The sequence below is a fragment of the Cupressus sempervirens genome, chromosome 5, assembly GCF_028749045.1.
Source record: "Cupressus sempervirens isolate cs-2001-9-10 chromosome 5, ASM2874904v1, whole genome shotgun sequence".
In the NCBI taxonomy this organism is placed as follows: Eukaryota; Viridiplantae; Streptophyta; class Pinopsida; order Cupressales; family Cupressaceae; genus Cupressus; species Cupressus sempervirens.
In genome coordinates this window covers 511,205,607-511,226,183 of record NC_143122.1, presented here as the reverse complement: position 1 = coordinate 511,226,183, position 20,577 = coordinate 511,205,607, and the positions used below count along the sequence as shown (strand labels likewise).

Here is a 20,577-nt window from a genome sequence, read left to right as displayed (position 1 = left end):
TAACCTAAGTAAGCTTAAGTAAATAGAATAAATAATTAATAATTAATTATTTACTCTAACACCCCCCTTAAGTGCAACTTAGGGAAATGCCTTAAGCTCACAAAACTAAGATGAATGCAAAATGGGTCCCGACAACGAGGCCATGTTAGGTACCCAAGTATAATGCAACTAAATGCAACCTCTGTAAAACGGAGAAAGAGGGAAAACCCTATGGGAAAAACCCTCCACCAAAAAGAGGTAAAAACCTAGTGAAGAACTAAAGAAACCTCCAACTAGGGAAATGTCCCTTAAAACAGGAACAAGAAGTGATCATGAAGAAGCATCATTGAAGCATGAAGAGCCGCAAATCTGCCAAACTGTTGATCTGAAGAACCTCCATGGAAGAAGAAGGCACGAACTGAGCATGTCTATATGGTAGATGATCCATCTCACCGAAATGCATAGGTAGCCAGCCACTGCAATCACCTTGTATATAGGATCAACCACTGAATACATAGTTCACACTATTGAACCATCGAACCACGGATGCATTAGAACAACAACATAACCCCCCCTTAATGTAGACGAGGTGCGATGACAGGCAACTAAGAAGGTGGGCCAAAGTCTCTTGCAAATGAATTAAGAACGAGGAGAGAGGAAAAGAGGTATAGACACATATAAAGACACGGTCAAACGAACTCTGCATGGGGCTAATGTCGTGGAAGGGACACTCACTTGACAAAGGGAGAATGCCTAAAACAACAAACAAAGATCCCCCCCATGGTGCTTTATGAAAATAGTGCATGTACAACTGACTCAAAACATCGTTCATGACTCTCGAAATGCAAAAGTGGCACTTTATCTCAGTGCGATACAAAAAAGTGCTTCAAAATGATAGCTACAATGATCAAAATGAAAAATGAGTTGCAAAAAAAGAAAGTACAACTCAAAACAAGAGAATCCATGCCAGGAAAATGATCCTCGGGCCTAAAATACTCAAAATATCCACCATATAGAAAAAATGCCAAAACTATGATAGAAAGAGTAGAGGCCAAAAGCTAAGAAAAAGGACTACATTTTTGAAAAGGTGACAGAACCAGCTTTCCAAAAATATAAAGTTTTCAAAAAAAGGCATGGGACGCAAAAGATATGCATGCCGGAGTCAAAAAAAGAACTTTGGACTTCAACTAAAAAAAAGCAATAAAAAAGCATCAAAACCTAAAAATACCTGAACCAAAATCTCCATCTCGGAACCAGCTTTTTGGCGCTTCTTTCAGATCGAAAAAATACCTCCGTATGCAAAAGTTATGGCCAAAAAACCACAAGTAGGTCCAAAACAAATTAGGAGAGGTGCATGCAAGGTCTAGGATGTTGATGACATCATGTTGATGTCAACAAACTATGCCATTAAAATTGACGACCTGCAGCCCGTCGCGGCAGAAAAAGAGGTCCACGTGGCAAAAAGGCTGACGTGGCAATGTGCCACGTGGCACCCCTGCCACGTGTCTCACACGGACTGGTCAAAATTGCCAACTGTCATTAATGGAGGCACAGATGTGGCGCAAAGCTGGCGCTGACGTAGAGCGGAGGAGCTTCGGTCATGAACAGGAGCAGAGGTGGAGACCTCTAGTGGCGCCGCCAGGAGGAGCGGCGAGAAGGAGACCGAGCGAAGCCCGGGCGGCGCTGCCTGTTGTGGCTGCGACGGGCTGTGCGCGGGTGGCGCGGTGGTTGCACGCCCATTTTAATTTTAAAAAATGCAATAAATGCAAAGATCGTTCATACGACATCGTCCAGGGGGTCTAAAAAATTCTCCAAAAATGCCCTGTGTCCAAAATCAACAAGTTTTATATGAATCTTGACTGCAAATGGCGTTTCGGATCCAATGGTGATGTCCGTTTGGTCCCAATATGCTCCGAAAAATTGCTAATCCCCTGATTTGAAGAAAAAATGCACAAACAAACTAGGGTTTGTGACTTCAAATCACGGCTTCAAAATTTTTTCAACCAAGCAGCAGTAGGAAGGCTCTGATACCATGTTGGAGTTGAGGAAAGTCAACTCCGAAGATTCCCAAGATCACCTGCATGCGAGAACCTGTCAAAGAGAAGCCAAGAAGAGGAAGAGCATGGAGCTAGGGAAAAACCCTAAATGGATATGAGAGACCACAAGTATGCAAACACAATGAAAATGTATTTACAATGAGAAGTGATAATAATACAATGAGAGAGAGCCCGCCTATAAAGAGCTCATGGAAGCTTGCAGAACAAGCTGGAAGGTGGTAGAAGATAAGGATGACAACTCAGCACATATCCACAAAAGGTGGAACATGCTAGAAGGGAACAAACTACCATGTTGTCATCAACTAACCACTACATGCATTAAATACTAAATATTAAATAAATGCATTAACTTAAGTAAGCTTAAGTAAATAGAATAAATAATTAATAATTAATTATTTACTCTAACACTAGGAACTAATCTATGGGAAGCCATAGAAGCAACAAGGAATTCAAGTTCTCTCCTAATAGAAATCAACAACACCTTTCTTTCCCTAATTCCCAAATAAAGCTAATCATGAGGAACTAGGGGACTTTAGACCAATTGCTCTCTATAATAAGACCTATAAAATTTTATCCAAAGCATTAGCTAACAGACTAAAAAATGGTTTTACCAAAACTAATTTATGAAGAACAAATATGATTTGTATTAGAAAGATCAATTTTAGATGGAAACTTTATCATACAAGAATTAATTCATTCATCACAATTTAAAAAATAAAATATGCTGATGAACTAGACATCTAGAAAGCCTATGATAAAGTAGAATGGAGATTTTCATGAAAAACAGTAGAAGCCTTTTGCTTCTCTCGTCAATGGATCAATCTAAATTTTAATTGTATAACTACCCCTAAAATCTCTCTCTTAATCAATGGTTCCCCAAAAGGCCTTTTAAATATATCTAGAGGTATAAGATAGGGTGACCAAATCTCACCATTCCTTTTTATCATAATGACAGAAGCTCTTGGTAGAGCAATCAAAAAAGCACAAATGGAAGGGAATATAAAGGAAGTTACAATAACAGAAGGAATCCCGAATATTACACACCAAAAATTTGTGGATGACACTATTATCCTAGGAGAAAGTCCTTTGGAGGGAGCTAATTTTTTTAAACAAATAATATCCACCTACACGGAAGCTGTAGGGCAAAGGGTGAATGCTAATAAATCAGAAATCTTCTTTCTTAATATTAAGCCTGATATAGAAATAAGTATTTGCAATTTAATGGAATATAAAAAAGGCTTGTTCCCATGCAAATACTTAGGAATTCAATTGGAGAAAAATATGAAAGAAAAAAAAGCTTGGAACCCCATAATAAAAAAGATAGATAAAAATTTGATAACTGGAAAGGTAAATGGTTAACCAAAGTTGGACATACAACCAAACTTAAAGCAGTCCTATCGGTCATACCTACCTATCACATTCCTACTTACCGCCGCCTAAAGAAATAAAAAAAAATTAAACAACTAAAGAATTTTTTTGGAATGACACAGAGTACAAAAAGAAACAAGCCCTTATCAAATGGGATAACATATCAAATTGAAAGAGTTAGGAGGACTGGGAATCAAAAACTTAAGTTGGCAAATGAAGCTCTAGGAGCCAAGCTAGTTTGGAGATTGTACTTGGAGCACAAAAGAAAATGGGCTAAAATCCTATATAAAAAATATCTTGAAAACACTGACCCTTATCTTTATTTCGAATAAAGAATCTACCAAAAGGTTCATAAAATTGGAACTTCATGATGTAATACAAACCATTAATCAACAAATACTTAACTTGGGATATAGGAGAAGGTGAGGACACATTATTTTGTGAGGACTCTTGGGATGGATTAGATGGATTACCACCTCCAAATAGTTTCAACCTCCCCCCAAAAATTAAAATCACACTAACTAATGTATGGGGAAAAAATGTTAGCAATTACTTACAAAAACCTAATGAGGGACAACCCGAAATTTGGACATGGAAAGATGTTGAACTTACGAACCTTTCTGACCTTGAAAAAATAACATTCAAACAATTGCTCACTCAAAGACAAGCAAACTATATAGAAAGAAAGGACAAATTGATATGGGGTGCCTCTAAAAATGGAAAATATAGTGTAAAAAAGGGTTATGAATTAATAACTAACTCTCAAAGATGGAATAAAATAGACATCCCCCTCAACTTATGTTGGGATCAAGCATGCCTCCCCAAGGTAGGCATATTAATTTGAGAAACAACAGAAAAAAAAATCCTCACTACAAACATATTCACCAAGATGAGTTTTGAGGGACCCTCGAGATGCCCTCTTTGTAAATAATAATCTGAGACAATAAAACACATATTTTTCCATTGTCCCTTTGCCAAATCATGCTGGAAATGGTTATGCTAGAAACTCAACTCGCAAGAAGCCTTCCCTTCAAATCTTTCAGACCACCTTAGTAGTTGGCCTAAACATGGATACTCCAAAATATACAACAATCTATGAAAAATATCACCCTCTATCCTCTTGTGGGAAATATGAAAAGAAAGAAATAGGAGAATATTTGTGAACAAATAAATAACAAAAAATTCCTTCTTCAACAAAGTGGAAGCCGACATAATTGAAGTAATGAACAATGACCTAATAAACTCAATTAAAGAAGAGGGAGCAGTTTCAGAATGAGATGTAGAGATGAGGAAAATTTGGAAAAATCTCATAAACTCACCCTTAGTCTATCCCAAATCAAAGAAGCAAGCTAGAGCCAAATGTAAATGGGAACCTCCTCTAGAAGGATGGGCAAATATGAACTTCGATGGAGCATCAAGAGGCAACCTCAGTAATGCAAGTTTAGGATGCGTCATACACTTAGAGGAAGGAAGATGATTAGTCAAACAAGCTAGACCATTGAGAGTAATGTCAAATAACCTAGTATAAATGGAAGCTCTAATGGAAGGATTGAGTTTATGCTTAGATCTAGGCCTCTAAAAGCTAATCATTGAAGGAGAGTCTCAGATAACTCTAAACACAATTAGAAAACTTAGCACCCCAAATTGGAAGCTCAACTTCAAACATGAATACACCCTTTCAAATGTTGTCAAGTTTGACGAAACCATAATCCAATGTATTTTTTGGGAGATGAACAAAGAGGCAAACAATCTAGCTAATTTATGAACAAGCAGTGAAGATTTCTATATTTAAAACTCTAACATTCTACTATAACTTCTAAACACATCCAATATGAAGAAGAAGGAAGAATAGGCAATTCATAATTTAGTATTAATTTCTCGTTAGATTAAACTAAGGTCTCAAATTTGACATATGTTGAAATGACAAACTACGCCTCCTAGATGCTCCTTCCCCCCTTCCCCCCCATTTAAAATTTCTCAAATTAAGTATTCCTTTTGGTCTAAAAACATACAAAACCTTCCTTATAACAACTCTTAATGACCTGTCCTAAATCTTATAGCATTCCAATATTAGACTTGAGCAATGGCCATTGTGTTATATAATAATCACCACTAATCAAAGCTTCTAATTAGTAATAATGCTCAAGCCAACTTTAACCTGACATTCATTGGAATTATCAATGTAAGTAGACACTTACGAATTTCTTAGCCTTAGCACAATTATGAAGGAAAATGGATTTTGATATCATTTTTAATGCACCCCTATGACAACAGATATCTATAATCCTTTTTCACATGTAAACTATCACCTCTTGTCTCTATAATGCTTTACTGATGTACATATAACATATTTATAATGCAATGGAAGCTTATTATAAATCTTTGTAGAGAAATGGTGTAAAACATCCAGTCAAATTACCCTGCCCTCTGGATTATGTCTTGTTGAATAGCTTTTGATCATGCAGATTCCATTATATACTACAAGAACACTTGAAATTCCAATCAAGCATGCTTGGGAAGGTAATTTAGATTTTTAAATATGGTTAGATCCCTCTTAAAAACATCCCATGTCTCTCCATTAGATCAAATTAAGTATTTCATAGAAAATTGGTAAAATCATAAGGAATTTTTGAAATGGTTTTCTTTGAAATGATTAAGTAAAAATAACAAGTTTGGTAATGCTAAACTAGCAAAGCAAACACGGTTTAAACATTTTATGGGAAGGAAAATCTATAGACTTTACAACTCCAAGTTACAACTATCAAGGAAAAAAGAGAATTTCTTTCTCCTTTAAACCCTCCTAATCTCCTTAATAATAGTATGCAATATTTCCAAAAGCAAAGGGCCCAGACAAATCAAAGCATGAAGCTTTTCATTAAATCATAATGATAAGCCCTTGTTAAACTATAATGGTAAGCATTATAACTTAACAACCCAACAATAAACTCTTTAAAACCAACATATAAGATAACTAATCAAAAGGCATCTATGACTCAAGTCAAGAACATGGTATAAACCAACAACTAAATCCAGGTCTATATCTCTTTACTACAGAATTTGAATGTGAACAGACTAAAATTTAGACAATAACACTCTGGATTAAAATAATAGTCCTTTAATTGACAGGGTCACAGCAATAAACCTTAGAACTTGAGCTCAAATAAGTTAGAAAAAAGATCAAAATTGGACTTATAAAAACAAATCAAAATAATTTGAAGGATAAGTCTCATTTTGAAAATTTCACAAAGCATCAAAACAAACATACTATTTTTGTTCTTTGCAAAAAAGAAAATCTAAAAACCCAAAAGATTCTTAGATTACTTACTATGCTAAGACTAATGATCACTTGTGAGTATGTAGTATCTAATTACTACAAAGATACATGAAAAAGGTAGGCCATCAAAGCAAAGTCACATAATTCATGATATCCAAACTAGAAAGAGAATGGAAAAACCAAACAAGGGAGCTATACATTAAAAAATAAGCATGAAAAGGAAGGAATGCCTTCCCAAGTCTCTAATGTTTGAAAGGGATACTTGTAAACATACTAAATATATTTTAAGAATAAACGATAAAAGATGGATTGCTACAAGTAAAAGAAAGGTTGCCTTTATCAAGACTTTCTATAAACTAGGGTATGCCTCTTTTAGTCATATAATCTTGTATAGGACAAACAATATCAGACTAGACTGAAGGTTTTCTTCTTTGTTCTTTCCTACCAGTGCTCGTTTGAATGAAGATTTTGTAAATTTTAATTTAATAATATAATCTATATGGCCTTATCCTTTTACCAATAAAACAATATTTTACATGCTCCAAAAAGGAAAAAAAATATATAGAAAGATTCCATGTATCTAGATTTTACAATATCCAACGATTTGCATGAAAAAAATATAAAGTATCTAGATTTTAGAATATATAATGATTTTTACAACAAGTCAAATTATGATATTGTTATCAAGATTTAATTGTGTATTTTTTTGAATCAAACTCATTGATCCATGTTTTGGAAATGGGGTGGCAAGTAGAGTGGGCTTAACCATTGAGGAAACACTATAGTTAAGCACACTTGATGTAGAGCAGTATTGGACATGTCAGCTCTAAGAAAGTCTCGATGCTTCACCTCTATGTGCATCACCTAGATGCAATGAGTGCTAAGTGCTTTATTCATTCTCATGATAGATGGGTTCTTGTGAACTACTACTCATGAAACATGGGTAAATAAGTTTGACTAAAAATACAACACAGGTGAATCTTGATAGCAATGTCACAATTTGACTTGCTATGGAAAATATCTCCTACTTATCAATTGATGAGCTTAAGAGGCTTTCTAATGAATTGCTCACAAGGCACAATAATGCTTAATGATTTTGCAAATGAGGTGGCAAACAAAGTAGCTTAACAATGGAGAAAACTCCACCATTAAGCACACTCAAGTTATAGTAATACTAGGATGGGGAAGCCCTAAGGAAGTATCAATGTTGCTGATGAGGCTAATTATTGCCTCTATTTTATGATAATTTTGAAATACTCTGTTTTAGCACTACCAAGACATTTGTGAACTTATGTTTAGTTGAACCTATGATTAAGTCCAGATAGAACTGTTAACCTATGGGTAGATAGTATGTCATATTTTGCCAATATTATACATATAATGTAATATTTCATATAACCATCAAAATATGTGTTCTAATATTTGGATTTAACTTGATTATGCTTGTTTGCAAATATTTCTGCATCATAACTAACTTGACAGGGAAGAAGATGGAGATGGTTGATAGCATTCAAGGAGGAACATTAAAGTCCAATCATGGTGGAAGAACCATAATGGTATCAGGAGACACGATCACTACAAAGGAGGAGCCATTATTCCATGAATGCAGGGATGAAAAGTTGCTATATTCCCTCTACATTTACTATTGTGTTGACTTGGTTATCCAATCTTTATTGTTTGTACTGCGAACTCTTATATTTCTTTCTTTTTCTCTGGCGGATTTGTAGTCAGTTTGTTTTCTTTCTTGTTTTAGAATAAGTGTCAATCCTCTATTTATAGGGATTGGATCAATAGTTTTAAAAGGTTGGAAGAAAGTTTATGAAAAGAAACTATTGACTCTCACAGTGAATTGTTTTACAGTTTTATGTATTGTTCTTATGTAAGGAGTTTTGGAATATAATGAAATAATTCTTGGTTTACATTCTGTGTTAGTAGATTAGTAGAAGTTGACCAAGGGGGGCCACTTGGGAGGTGGATTAGACTAAAGTAGTGTAGATTTACTTCCAACATTTATAGTATTTCAAGTAGAAGTTGTAAGTTTCCTCCTACAACATCATACTTTGTGAGTGTTCCTGCAGCATCTGCGAGAACAATTATAATGGATGGTCTGAGTTAGAATATAGGTTAGCATTTAATTGCATTTCCAACATTCATTTAAGTGAAGTGTGTTAATTTCCTGCAGCACTAGTGTAGGTTCTTTCCTTGCATTTTATTTCCTGTAGCATAAGCATAATGACTCTTTAAGAAATCTAGTGCACATACTGTGCCGACCATTTCAAGGATACGTCCCTGGGTTGACAAATTAAATGCACCTCATGGTAGGGAGAATAATCCTTAGATTGAATATACTATTCCTAAGTGAGGCCTTGGGCATGATTATCATACACCTATTGTGAGGTGAACCAACTGCACCTCTGTAAACATTGCTTAGTTGCAGTATTTGCCAAGCATTTCATTCATTCTCATGAGAGATGAGTTTTTGTGAACCACTACTCATGAAACTTAGGTCAATGAGTTTGACTTAAAGAACTACACAATTTTATCCTGACCACATAAATTTCCTAAAATGCAAATACACTTATCAACAATAATTTAACAATAATAAAATAAATTTAATTTTAAAAATAAATAAAATTGATTTAGAATAAATTGTAGACTTGTAAGTAGTTACCATTTACTTGCATATATGAACTCGACAAGTATTAATAATAAGAAAACTTTGGTTTAAAAAATGTTTATTTAGTTGATCTCCATGAAATTGAATAGATAGTGAAAGAAACCCACCCACAAGGCTATCAATACAAAGGTTTGACGGTCTGATTTCATTACTCCAAACTACGGGAGATGCTAAGTAATCTTTTCCCAAAATTAAATTTTTATACCGTCAATTGTTTCACTTGCTATTTTAGGGTTCATGTCTTCAATGGTCATGCAAAGTTGATAGTCATTGCAATTTCGCTCGCTTTCTCTCTCTTAGCTAGCTCTCCATTGATCCTCACAATGGCTTCCCAAGCCCCCTCTGGACTAGACAAAGAGCAGGTATGTTATATCGTTCCCTTCAGTTGATATCTGTATTGTATATCACGGATTTGAAATGGAGCAAATATTTCTGTGATTCTAGCTAATAGGGCTTTGAAGCGCTGTAATACTGAATATTTTATAACAATAAGCGACTTTTCTAATGTAATGTAAAAAATTAGCTTTATATGGTCCGATATTGCAATATAGTATTATATGGATACCTGGGTTCGCGAAAGAGATTTTTACTTCGGGGTATTTGCAAAGCGTGTAGAGTGACAATGGTAAAGTTCAAAGTTTTCTCTTTATTTGACAGCCAAGCCAGATGTTAATTTGGCATACCAATGAAAGATTGTGCTACTGGTTTCTGATTTTGTGACAAACTGGGAAGTGAACTAAAGCATGTTAGTCGACATACGTCATGTTTTTTGTATTCACAAGAAGCTTGAAAAAGTTGAGTTTTATAGAGAAATATAATTCTGTATAAAGGTCTTTTCAAATGGAAAATAATTCTGGCATTTGATTCTGGAGAGATTGATTCACGCCAATGCTTATACATGCCAGTGGATGAATCTAGGAATTAAAAGGAATAATTGACAATGAACATATATAGCAAAGATGTGATAGCAGAGTAGGAATTTGGAGTGATAACTTAGTGCATTGGGGTTTAGTTTCAGTTACATGTAAACAAGAATGACTGGTCGTTTTGTGTGGTTGCAGATTTTTGGCATGGCAGAGCAGGAAATGGCATATAGAGTTGAACTTTTCAACAAGTATGCCATTATTCCTTATACATCATGTTGATACATTTCTCAGTAATAGTTTTAAAATTATAAGGACTCGCTGTTTGGTCTCTTTGTTTTTCTGTTTTGTTTTAATTTTTGAATTTATTGATAGATGCATGCTCTGCAAATTAAACATTTTACGTTCACACTAACACTTTAGAAGTAGTAAAAAATTATAAAGCAGTCCTGATAAGTTTGGTGTGCTAAGCTGCTAAACTATTGATGTGTAACCATAAATGGACTGTGTTGAATGTCACTGACAACGTGGTGCTGAATTAAGGCTTTTATGAAGTTAAATTCATACACAAGAAAATTTGATGAATTAACAAAAGTATAAAACCGAGAACAAGATTTTGAATGGGTGTTTTTTCCAACACCTTAGTGAGAACTATTTATTCCCAAAAGTCTTTATTCCTCCATTTGGACTTCCTTATGTTCAAGCGTTTAGTTTGATTAGAAAACTTTCCCTGGATGGTGCATGAGAAGGATGATTCAAAACCAGTGTAACACGGGGACACGTCCCTCCCCCCTCCCCCAGATTGGGTTGTCTCGGAGTCCTCGGGACGGGGGGATGACATCTTGGCGTTTCGGGTGGTGCCACTTAGAGCGCCATCGCCGGTGGAGACTGGAGACGTCCGAGTGTGGGGGTGTGGGGGGACGCCAAGGAGTCTCCTTCATTGATTTGGACTCTTGGAGACTTGTAGTTTTTGTTTGCATTATATACGTATTTTGATATCATGATTCATGGCACATGATACTTATTGTAATCATTTTTATGTCATGACTCATATGATCATTGATTACTATTAGATAGTAGAATCTAGATACGCATACTATTGATCTGAAGGTTGATATATAGAGTCTAGGCTAATATTTATTATTTGCTGATGTTCAATGTTTGTTTGTCATTTGATCATGAATCATGAATCATGATGTTCCAGTTAAAAACTTCAATGCAATGTTCAATGTTTAAGTTTTTAACATCTTTGTATCTTATATTGTATAATTGTAGTACATCTTTGCATAACCAGCATTTTAAGTACCATATGTATAGTATATACACCCCTGCTTCTTCCGCCACCACCCCATCCTCCGCTGCCGTCCCCCGTTGTCCCCAAATCAAGGCCCCTCTGCCCCTCGTCTCGGAAACTTGTCCCCCCATCACCCCGTCACCCCATCTCCCAGGGCGGTGTAACTATATTCAAAACCGAAGGGAGAAAATATCTCATAGGATGATACAGAAGCCTGCTGTCAAAGACAAAAATTAAATCCCAGACACATTTAAGAACGAGATGATGCTCTTAGAATAGATAGTTGGAGGATAAGGGCACAGATAGTCACAGTGATTAGTGACGAGACATTGTGAAAGAAGACAAGAAAAAAATTAAGGATTAAAATTAAACAATTGGCAATAAGTGCTATTTTGTTTCTAATCTATGGCTCTATTTACCTTGTCACATAAGCCCATGTTTTGTAAATAACTCAAATTGATAGTTTATTAAGACTTTCAGGGTTCATTCTACTTTGAGACAATAATGTCACGAGCCTTGTTAATAAGGCGTCACATGCTCGATTCACATTTGCTACCCATTGCTTGCAGGGAAAAATGGAAGGCTTGAAAGGATGATGCTAAAAGAAGTGACTGAGCATACAAGATTGTTGACGGAAGTATTGTTCGTAGGTCTATGTCAACATTGAATTGACCAGTCCAGTAGTGGCATCAGGATAGTTTGCCGAAGGCGTGTGAGAGTGGTGTTCTATGGTGTCATACCAGTTCTAAGACACCCACGTGAAAATCAAGACCTCAGACAAGGTCGTTAGCGGTTTGCTCAGGTTGCTGGTTGGTGTGGCAAAGGTCCCATGGAGAGATAAGGATGGTAGATGGGGAGAGGAGTAGGGAGGCATAAGGAGACTTTGGAGTGATAAGGAGGGAGGCATAAGGAGAGCATTCGAGAGATAAGGAGAGTTTAGTAGCGAAACAAATATGATAGGATAAGTCTAGGAGCCATTAATGCTTCGAGAGCCACAATTACGTCCTCGGTGGCGGGTCCCCCTATTGTGATCCCCCTGGTTCAAAGTTCTACTCAACAACAATTATGGATAGAAATAAATGCTTCTTGGTTGGACAAACATATTTGCATCCTTGTTAGGAAAGGTTTTATTTCCTAATCTCTCTAGAGGGCACTCATTTCGTCACCAATATATCTGGCTTGGAGTTGATAATTTAGGAGAGTAATCCTTTTCAAAAAGTATGAGATTTTCCAGAGGTGTTTAAAAGTCTTGCCGAATATACAACCAATTCTTACTCCCCTATTACATTGTTTGGTCAACTATGGATACACATGTTGATGATTGAAATGCGTAAAGAAGATGCCTATTTGACCACATTATTCAATTTTAAATTTGATTTTCAGAATATTTTTTGTTTGATCTGAAAAATTGAATCTTAGTCAAAGCTAAAGGTTCAATTGTTGGCACTTCAAGGTTCTTAAGAACTTTAACTCAGAAAACTTGCATATGACAGTTTCAAAGCCAACCAAACATTCCACTGAACTGAAGATTGCCTAGAGTTGATGCAGAGCATCTTAGGGAAGTTCAAGATTCAAGGGAGTGTTGCAGAAAGCAAAGTGTTTTATGTTGGAGAGAGAATTGTCAACTCTAGCAGGGCCATTTTGCAATCATCCGGGCAGTTTTACAATTGCCAGTCTCATGGAAGCAGTTGTTTAGTACAGTGTGTCTTGTTGAGAAGAGCTCAAACACTGTCTCTTCCTTTTCCTTATATTTTTTTCAAAGGCACCTGCCCAAGTAGCTTTATTAGACATTGTACAAGGGCTGGTTCATACTTGAATATTTCTAGGTGTTCAACAATTCATAGAAAGGTGTTGCAAACTGAGGTACCGAATTTTCATGGAGTTGCAGGCATGTTGTAGTTGTGGAACTCATCTGCTCTTGTTTTCATGAGTTCCTGGAAGTTCTACTGACATTGAACCTACTTGTAGAGGTTTCTATTCAGAGACATGAGGAGTTCAAAACTCACTTAAAGGTTCTTCCAGGTGCATGTTTATTTAGTCTCATTTTCATGCACGCTTCTTTCTCTTTCAGTCTTAGGCTACATTTTAAGTATCCTTTTGAAATCTGGTTTCTTAAAGCAAGTGGCAGGTCTATTAGGAGGGAATTTGTGAAGCTAGTCTAGACAAATCCTTAATTAGAAAACAGTGAAGTGGAATATCCAGTGCAGTTTATGGATTAGATTGGCGACTAAAAATACTGCTACAGATTTATTTGAAAATCCTTAATTAGTAAAAAATGAAGTGGGATATTCACTGATGAATCAGGTTGGTGACTAAAATTATTACAACATATTTGTTGCAACACTCAACATGTATAGGTCAAACATACCTTGTTTTATGGATTTTTAATATTTATGTACAATGGTAGATAGGAATGGAAGTTATTAAAGCAAGCCACTGTTCTAGTGAGGTGAAGGGTAAGGAGATCACACCAACCAATAAATGGAAGAAGGCTACTTTATTTGTTGATTCCTATCAACAGGGATAGTCATGGAGAGAGGTAAAAATAATTGATGTGTATCATGGAACCAGAAGTCCACTTATTCTCCTGTAAGGAGAGGGAGGTTGCTTAGCAAGATTCCATCCTGAGATTTTATTTGTCTCAACATCTCAACATATCTATTTCTTGATGTCTAAAAATCAGTTTGTAATATACAAATCCCCAGAAATCATTTTCATTAACTTTTCACTGCATTAGCACTAGAAAAAAGCTACATAATAGATGTCTTGTCTATTGAAGTTTGTCAGCTCACTTTGGTTTCCTTTCAATTTTTTCTTACCTTTTAACACAAAGTCCAATTGCTTCACTATAAGAAATCAGTCAGAAGTTGGCCATATTATGTAATGTCACTCTATGGAACAATATTTAATAATTAATGATAATGATAGCATCAAAATGAATAAATACTCTTAGATTTGAACCAGAAAGATAATAACATAAAGCTACAAACCAATTAAACACCAAGAAGATTTTATCCTGGGAAAACCCTCCTTACCAAGGGAAACAACCCAGCCCGCTCAAATGTAAATCCTTTTATTCAGATCCTTAGAGTTTATTACAAGCACTCTGCTACTGACAGACTTCAATAACTCAAGACAAAGTTCTTAGAATAATGTCTTCTTAAATAACTAAATAAGACTCGATACCCAATAACTAAATATCACAGGCTATATTTAATGAATAACAATATGCCCAAAACAGAAAGCATGCAGAAGCAAAATTGAGACGGCAAAAATTCTGAAGATACACCTCTGTAAATATTTAAGAAAGACCTGCAATTGGATCCCAGATTAGGATGCTGAAAGAGACAATAATATCAAAACCACACCACACAAGTTGGTGAGAATGTCTGCAACCTGGCAACCCGTGTGATAGGTCAACCCTTTGCTCATCTCCTGTCACCTAGAAAGGAGACGTTACAACAAAACCACCCATATGTCTGTGAGTCCATAAATTATTAAGTTCAAGTTAGCAACATACCTTTCTCTGGAAGAATTGCCACCAGACAAAATTTTTTTGTTGCTATAATTTCCTTTTGATAAAGCTAGCTAAAATTAAAAACATTATGAAGAGAAGTATGTGTAAAAGTCTGAAATAAGTAGCTGACCAAAAAAAACACACCAATAGAAGCATAAAGATTAGTCTAAAATGAAGTCTGTGACAGAGCTTGGACATCCCAACGAGAAGAAAAATATTAATGTCATTTCTTTTTGCTTCGCCTTCATTCCTACTGACTATGTGAAAGAGAAGCATTGGTATGTAAAGGATTCTATGATGTATTATTAACTGAACCTCATTAGGATGGAGCCGATTCATTCTGCAGCCAGTCAGTCGGGTGGATACTGGATAGTCTATCTAGCTAAGAGCATAAGCCTATTATGGGTGAATAATAGATTCCGAAGCTGGGAAGAATATAAATTGCTCTAATTCAAGCTAGACAAATTCCCCTTTTTAAAGCTTTGAATTTTTTTAACATATTATCTGCAAACTGAACATTCACAGGTGATCTCTGATAGGGAGAGCTGACCCTTGCACTGGTGGGTTGAAAGTTAAATCTCTTAACAAATAATGAATCAGTTAAAACGAATTATAACTCGAGTGGTCATTGTTGGCTTACTGTTCTTAATAAAGGGAAAAAAATTCTGACAGATCCATTAATCACAATTTATTGCGAGAAAATTATTGAATAGAACCAGTCATATAAATTTAGGCCAAAATATTAGTTTGGCTTTGTATAATGCAATATAGACAGACGGAAGTTTGGTGGTTTCAAATCCTTTTCCAAGTCACTGAATCCCATGTACTATGTAGGGAGTTCACCTAAGATACCGGGTATGCCCTTAAGGCTTTCTGCCGCTGTAGCATGTACATCTCTAGGTATTGGTGTTCCTGGGGATACGCCCAGGGTACCCAAAGGTGCTGAGTGCCAGAAAGTAACAAGGAAGATAAATCAACTTTTATTTGCATCCAAAACTCGTAAAACTTACCTAAAAGCATAATTTCAATACAAAGATTATTTTGCTCTCTTCATTCTTTTTTTTCTCATTTTTGGCATTTTGAAGAACAGCTGATATGTGTAACTTGGCTTATGACCTAATATTGAAATTCTGAACTATCAGTTGGCTTTGATCACTGGTGCATCATATGATCACCCACCCACAGGCACACCCCCAATACCCAAGGCAAAAATATTGCCATACCAGTGTGTACCCATATTCATACTGGCAACTGAGGTATCTACCAAAGGATTCAGTCCACAACATAGCTTTTTTGCTTTATAAAATATTATCCAAACCAAAACTACTCTCATAAGGAAGATAGGGCTTAACCTTTTAGACAAATAAGTACATGGAAATGTATGTGAAATGTCTGATCCTGTAAACCACTTCAATTTCCTGATCATTTATTTTTGTTCTCTCTCATAAGATTTGGCAGACATTTGTTGATTTTGTGTCTGGATGAACTAGTTTTAGAAGTTTACATTACAATATTTGTGAAATTATCCTTCCTAAATTGAGGAGGAATTCCATTTACAGGAGAGATTCTTGAGTGAACCACTTCTTTACAGTAGCTATCTTTATCTAAAGGAATCTGGCAACAAAGAAAACTTGAGGAAATATCACCCTTGTACAAATGGCTTTATGTCTTTAATATGTTGATTTGATTGTACAAAAAAAGCTAAGTTATCAGTTTGGCACTCATAGTCCCTGGATCTGGGTCTGATCGAAAGGTTATTTGAGATCCAGTTCGGTGTAGTTGGGCACAGGCAGAATGCCTATGGGTTAAACCCAGCAAACTCAAAATGAACCGAGTTGACCCCTCTGTGGAAGAATGCCTTTATATATCATCTTAAAATGAAAGGATGCTGTTTTGTTTGCCTAGAAAATCTTCTTTAACTCTCTGCTGTTGCATTTGTATAGACTGTTTATAAGGCATTTGTCCTTGGCCAGGCAGGAGCTAATAAAGGCCTACTGTATTCAGTTGTCTACTGTCAGAGAGTTATCCCCAAATCGGGCCTTTTCCTGCTGTGTGCCATCCAGTTATTTTATTTGTCATTGTTTTTGTTTTTATATTTCAATATGTGCGGATTGAATATATTTTAACATTTGTTTGAAGTCTGGATGGAATACAAGAATTGATGGTAAAAGTTGCTGAAGGTTTAAAATTTAAATCAAGAGGAATTTAATGAAGGTTTTATCCTATGATCACAGTTCAGTTTTAAATTAGTGAGACTGTGCTATCTCTTCTATTACATGCTTTTTAATTCCTGATTTTTGAGTTTATATTTACTTTTAGCTATCTTGATCTGATAGTTCCAGGTGTTGACATACTATTACTATTTGAAATTTAATTAAAAACATTGGTGTCGTTTTTAGAAACTTTTGTGGTAGTTACAATGCCATGTCTACATTTATGGGTTTTAATGAACGTAAGGGGTACATGTTATGTAAAAATTCTGTAGAAGTCAACAAGGCATTTTTAGATTCCCTAGATTAGCATGGATTTTGTACATTTAGTAGCTGTCACTTGTCACCATATTTGTTGCATAGTTGCAGAGTTGTGAGAGTGCTATATGTTCTTTGATGCAGGCTCACTCAAACTTGCTTTGACAAATGTATAGAGAAGAGGTATGCAATTTCTGGAATTAGCTCACTTTTAAGTGTTTTGGTTGAAATACATTGCAACAGTTGTATGTTTTCTCAGCATTAAGCTTCCTTGATGGGCTATTTCTTCAGGGACAACCCTCCAAGAATGACTGCTTGCACTTGTTATTTCTGTAGACGTTGTTTTTCTCCAAAAATGAGTTCCTTGATTTCTTGTTACTGCAGTAATAATCTAGTAGTACTGGATGCATTTTTTTGGTCAATTGACTAACTTTGTGCATTGTGGACACAATTGTTTTGTTGTTTTTTGTAATTTGTTTTTCAATAAACACATAAAGGTGGTAGGATGAAAGATCCCCTTTGATCTGATGTCTACTAATCCTGATTTTTTTGGTTTTTCCTTGACTTCTATGGTTTTTTCGTGATTTTTGCAATATTCTGTTTTGTTTGGTATTGTGAACTTTATCTGATATTTTTGTGTTTTGATGTTTATGCAATGAAAATGCTGGAAATATAGGGAAATTGAAAACTACTGCTGTTCTAAACAATAAAACGCATGATTTGCACATAACATGACATACCCATTTCAGTAGATGACTTATAAATGAATTGCTACATGGCTATTATCAATTCCATAAGTCTGATCTGAGTTCTGGGGCTGCATTGTGTGGCTGCTACAGGCCTAATATGCAACTTCCAGCCTCTAAGATAAATTCTATGGATTCTTCTTTGCTGCTCCAGCCAATCCTATGCCTGGTATGGATCCTGGTCTGCGAAATCAGACTTAATTATGACTGATCTGTGGTCTGATTGTGGCTCCAAACCCAACACCCAGCTGTAGTAGGTTGTATTTCACTTAATAGGTCTGATTTGCTGTTGAAGATAGATTTATAAGCTAAAAGCCCAGATCTGAATTCTCATCCTTAAATTTGCTCTTCAAGATGACTTTACCTGAGTGTTTCTCTAATGCCCAAGTTAGGTCTGATTTAGATTGATCTGAGGTTTGATTATGACTCCAAACCCGAATTCCCAGCTGTAGAGTATGTTGTATTTCATTGGATAGATGGTATGGCAGGTCTAATTTGTTGCTCAAGTATAAGATCAAACTGTTGAAGTTTAGCATCACTCAAAGTAATACTGAGAATCTGAATCTGGTTCAATACATTATGCTGTAAATAAAATGATATATATATATATATATATATATATATATATATATATATATATATATATATATATATATATATATATATATATATATATATATATATATATATAAGTGTTACATGTTTATGATTCAGATCAGGCTTCACTTGTTATTGTCACCGATTCATATTAGGTTGTATTGATATTGAGACATCTGTGTTATCACCGATCAAGTATCGGGCTTCATTTCATATTACCATCGATATATATCAAGTGTTGTATTAAATGATATTATTGGGTATGATTAGTCATCAGCAGATTACTATTATGCCCACGTAGGGTCATGACGCCTCATGTGTTATATATATTCACTCATCGATGGGACAAAGCAATATCAATAACAGTCATACTTGCAGTCCCAGGATCAACAGTCATAAATATTGCAGATTATCAAATACCACTTAATCAGTACTTGACATTCAATATAAAGATTATTGGAGCATTGAAGACCAACCAAAGTTGTAGACCCGCTGCACACAAACAAGATCAAGTAAGTACAATTCTGAAATATAAACAGTCCGAGAATTATATTATTTCTATCAAAGATCCTATGCATTAACATGGTATTGGAGCCATCCTGATAAGAAATTCTATTAGTCAGCCATCTTGATAAGAGATTCTATTATTCAGAATTAAAACTAAAATCTCAGATTTCAATAGTAGAATTTTTTGTTCTCTAAATAAAAATGGTTAATCACGTAAGATTATAGGATAGATTTGAGGGAGCATCAAATTTTTCATCATGAAAATTCGAGTCATGATAGTACTAAGAGAAATGGAATTAGAAAAGTACATTGAATCAAACAAATCTATTCCTGAAAATGAACCAGATAAAACAACATGGAAAAGACACAACAACAAGGCCATGAAAATTATTATAGACTCGGTGAAGGATCATATTCTTCCTTCTATATCGAGTCTTAAAACTGCTTTTGAGATGTTCTCCATTATAAAGAATACTTTTGAAATTAATAACACAAGCAGATTGCTAACATCGAAGCAAGATCTACTATTTGTCAAGATGAATAATGGAGAAGCTATTACGTCCCATTCCCTAAGAATCTCAGAATTAAAAGATCAACTTGCGACCATTGGAAATGAAGTAGATGACAAAGAACTTAGCATTATAGCCCTAAAAGGACTACCATTGTCTTGGGAGACATTTATTCATGGACTAAGTTCTTGACCAGATCTTCCTAAACTTGAACTACTCAAAAATGAATGTACTCAAGAAGAGTCAAGATTAATTATGAGAGGAATCATTTCAAATCAAGAGGGAGAATTTCAAGCTCTTCAAGCCAGTTCAATAATAAGGGAAAAAGAAAGGGAATTCATCAAGACAACAAGGAATTGAACAAATCATACAGGAAAAGAGATTGGATTAAAGTACAATGCTTCAAATGTGACAAATTTGGTCACATTCATAACTTTTCTCCAGAACTCTGGAGAAAATTCAAGCGACCCTAGCAGAAGTTAAGTATGAAAAGGATGAAAATCTTGCATTTTAAGTTGTTGAACAAAGAGATAAAATGGAACGAGAATCCCATAGTAAGGAGTCAGAGGGAGAGTGATATATTTCCAAAGTTCGAATATATAAGTGGCATATGCAATGTTGTACTCAGATAAATCAATTATCTATAAATTCAATTTTTGAATTAGAGATATGGTATATCAAGATTGATGAGCAAACAAAAGATATTCTCACTGAACCTCTT

General features: G+C 35.3%; 1 protein-coding gene across 4 annotated transcripts in view; it reads left to right on the top strand.

The window, feature by feature from the left end:
* The first annotated feature begins 9,482 nt into the window (after positions 1 to 9,482).
* The window catches only part of TIM10 (Tim10/DDP family zinc finger protein), a 47,195-nt gene continuing 36,100 nt past the window's right edge, over positions 9,483 to 20,577 (top strand). The window contains exons 1-3 of one of the 4 annotated variants that reach the window (XM_089831586.1): positions 9,503 to 9,717; positions 10,417 to 10,469; positions 17,642 to 17,680. In XM_089831586.1, the coding sequence (XP_089687712.1) occupies positions 9,523 to 9,717; positions 10,417 to 10,469; positions 17,642 to 17,680 (287 nt within the window). In that variant the 5' untranslated portion in view covers positions 9,503 to 9,522. Of the gene's footprint in view, positions 9,718 to 10,416; positions 10,470 to 17,641; positions 17,681 to 20,577 lie in introns of all 4 variants that reach the window. The other 3 variants (XM_089831589.1, XM_089831587.1, XM_089831590.1) reach the window with 3 other exon arrangements.